Source organism: Vigna radiata, unplaced genomic scaffold (assembly GCF_000741045.1).
Source record: "Vigna radiata var. radiata cultivar VC1973A unplaced genomic scaffold, Vradiata_ver6 scaffold_1985, whole genome shotgun sequence".
NCBI lineage: Eukaryota > Viridiplantae > Streptophyta > Magnoliopsida > Fabales > Fabaceae > Vigna > Vigna radiata.
Window position 1 is genome coordinate 1 of NW_014542489.1, and position 1,443 is coordinate 1,443.

Here is a 1,443-nt window from a genome sequence, read left to right on the forward strand (position 1 = left end):
CAATATCCTTTCAGAAGCATCCCCATCCAAAAGCCTTAGACCTGCAGTCGCCTGCATATATACCATAAAAGGTTACTCAAAATACACTACTCATTTTCCAAATGTTCAATACTATCAAATTATGAGGAATGAGTGAGAAATATAGAGAGGCATAAGACGAACACCAAGTTTAACAGGTGTGGTGGGGTAGAGGTTCTCAGGGACAACACTTTCAGCTTCCTCCAAAAGTGGAAGCAGAGATTTTGCTGCATTTTCAGGATGATCCGCATATGCACTCAAACCAGGTGTCACCTACACCACAAACATGCCAAGCAGTAATGAAGAGAAACCCATGATTCACATGAACATGTAAATATATATATACCTATAAGCTAATACTTATGAAGCTTAATTTTCACCTTATCATAAAACTCAATCTCGTTGCCTATGTGAAGAAGATCTAAGTTCTGGTCGAAATGAAAAACATGCACACGGCTACCAGTGCTACCGGCATCAAAGATCACAGCGTAGGAAGTAAGTTCTTGTTGTTTGGGGAATATCTTGCGATGATTGAACAAGATATTGTTCCCAACATATATGGAAGAAGAGATAGCAGGCAATAGTAAAAAGAGTAGAAGTAAAAAGAGGGTTAAGTCCATGTTCTTTGTCCCTTTTCTTGACCACTCTAAAACCATTCTCAAACCAGTCAACTAACTCTCAACGTTGCAACATTCACTCTCAAACATATAAATAGACAAAGTCTACGGTAATGTTTCCGTGTAAAATGTAGTTTAACTTAAGGAAAATGTATGTTTAATAATTTTATAATTTTTTGACAATGAAACTTTACTATTGATCCGTTTTAAATATTTTTTAAATATAAATTCAAACAAATCAATAAAATGTGATGATAATGTTTTATTGTAAAAGAGTTGTTAAAAAAAATTATCAAAATATCATTGTTCATAAAAAAAACATGGTGACTTTGTGCAACTTGGCTTCATTAATAGAGTTTGACATCCTAGAATCCTTACAACTTTGACAGTTTTTTTCAGCCTTTGTTTTTTAAATGTAGATTTTCATCTATATTAGATTTGATGATAGACTAATCCGATCTAGTCTTTTTTATGGGTGGATGTCTCATTAGACTTAAACGAATCGAATTGACCTATTTTATCGTCCTTACATTCAATTATCTTGAACAACCTTCCTTTCCTGTTTATTTTGACTTTTTTTAACTGTTCGTCCCTTTTAATTTATCTGCTTTTTATCTCTAAATTACTTTTTAACAATTTTAAAAGTTATTAAAAGTTAATTTTACCCTAAATAAAATATTATTTTTACTTAAATTTAGAACAAACAAATACTATGTCATCGTGATTTTCTAAGTTAAATAAACGAATCCTATGCCATTTCTTGATTAATACAAACCTATGTTTTGCCAAACATGAAGCTCCAACCATT

General features: G+C 32.0%; 1 protein-coding gene across 1 annotated transcript; it reads right to left on the reverse strand.

The window, feature by feature from the left end:
• Window positions 1-3: 3 nt before the first annotated feature.
• On the reverse strand, window positions 4-674 carry LOC106780133 (nucleoside-triphosphatase-like; the record flags this gene model as incomplete). Its single annotated transcript, XM_014668387.1, has 3 exons — window positions 399-674; window positions 163-291; window positions 4-51 (listed from the first exon to the last, which is right to left on the reverse strand). Coding segments are annotated over exons 1-3 (453 nt in total), but the record flags the coding sequence as incomplete, so codon positions are not given.
• Window positions 675-1,443: the final 769 nt, after the last annotated feature.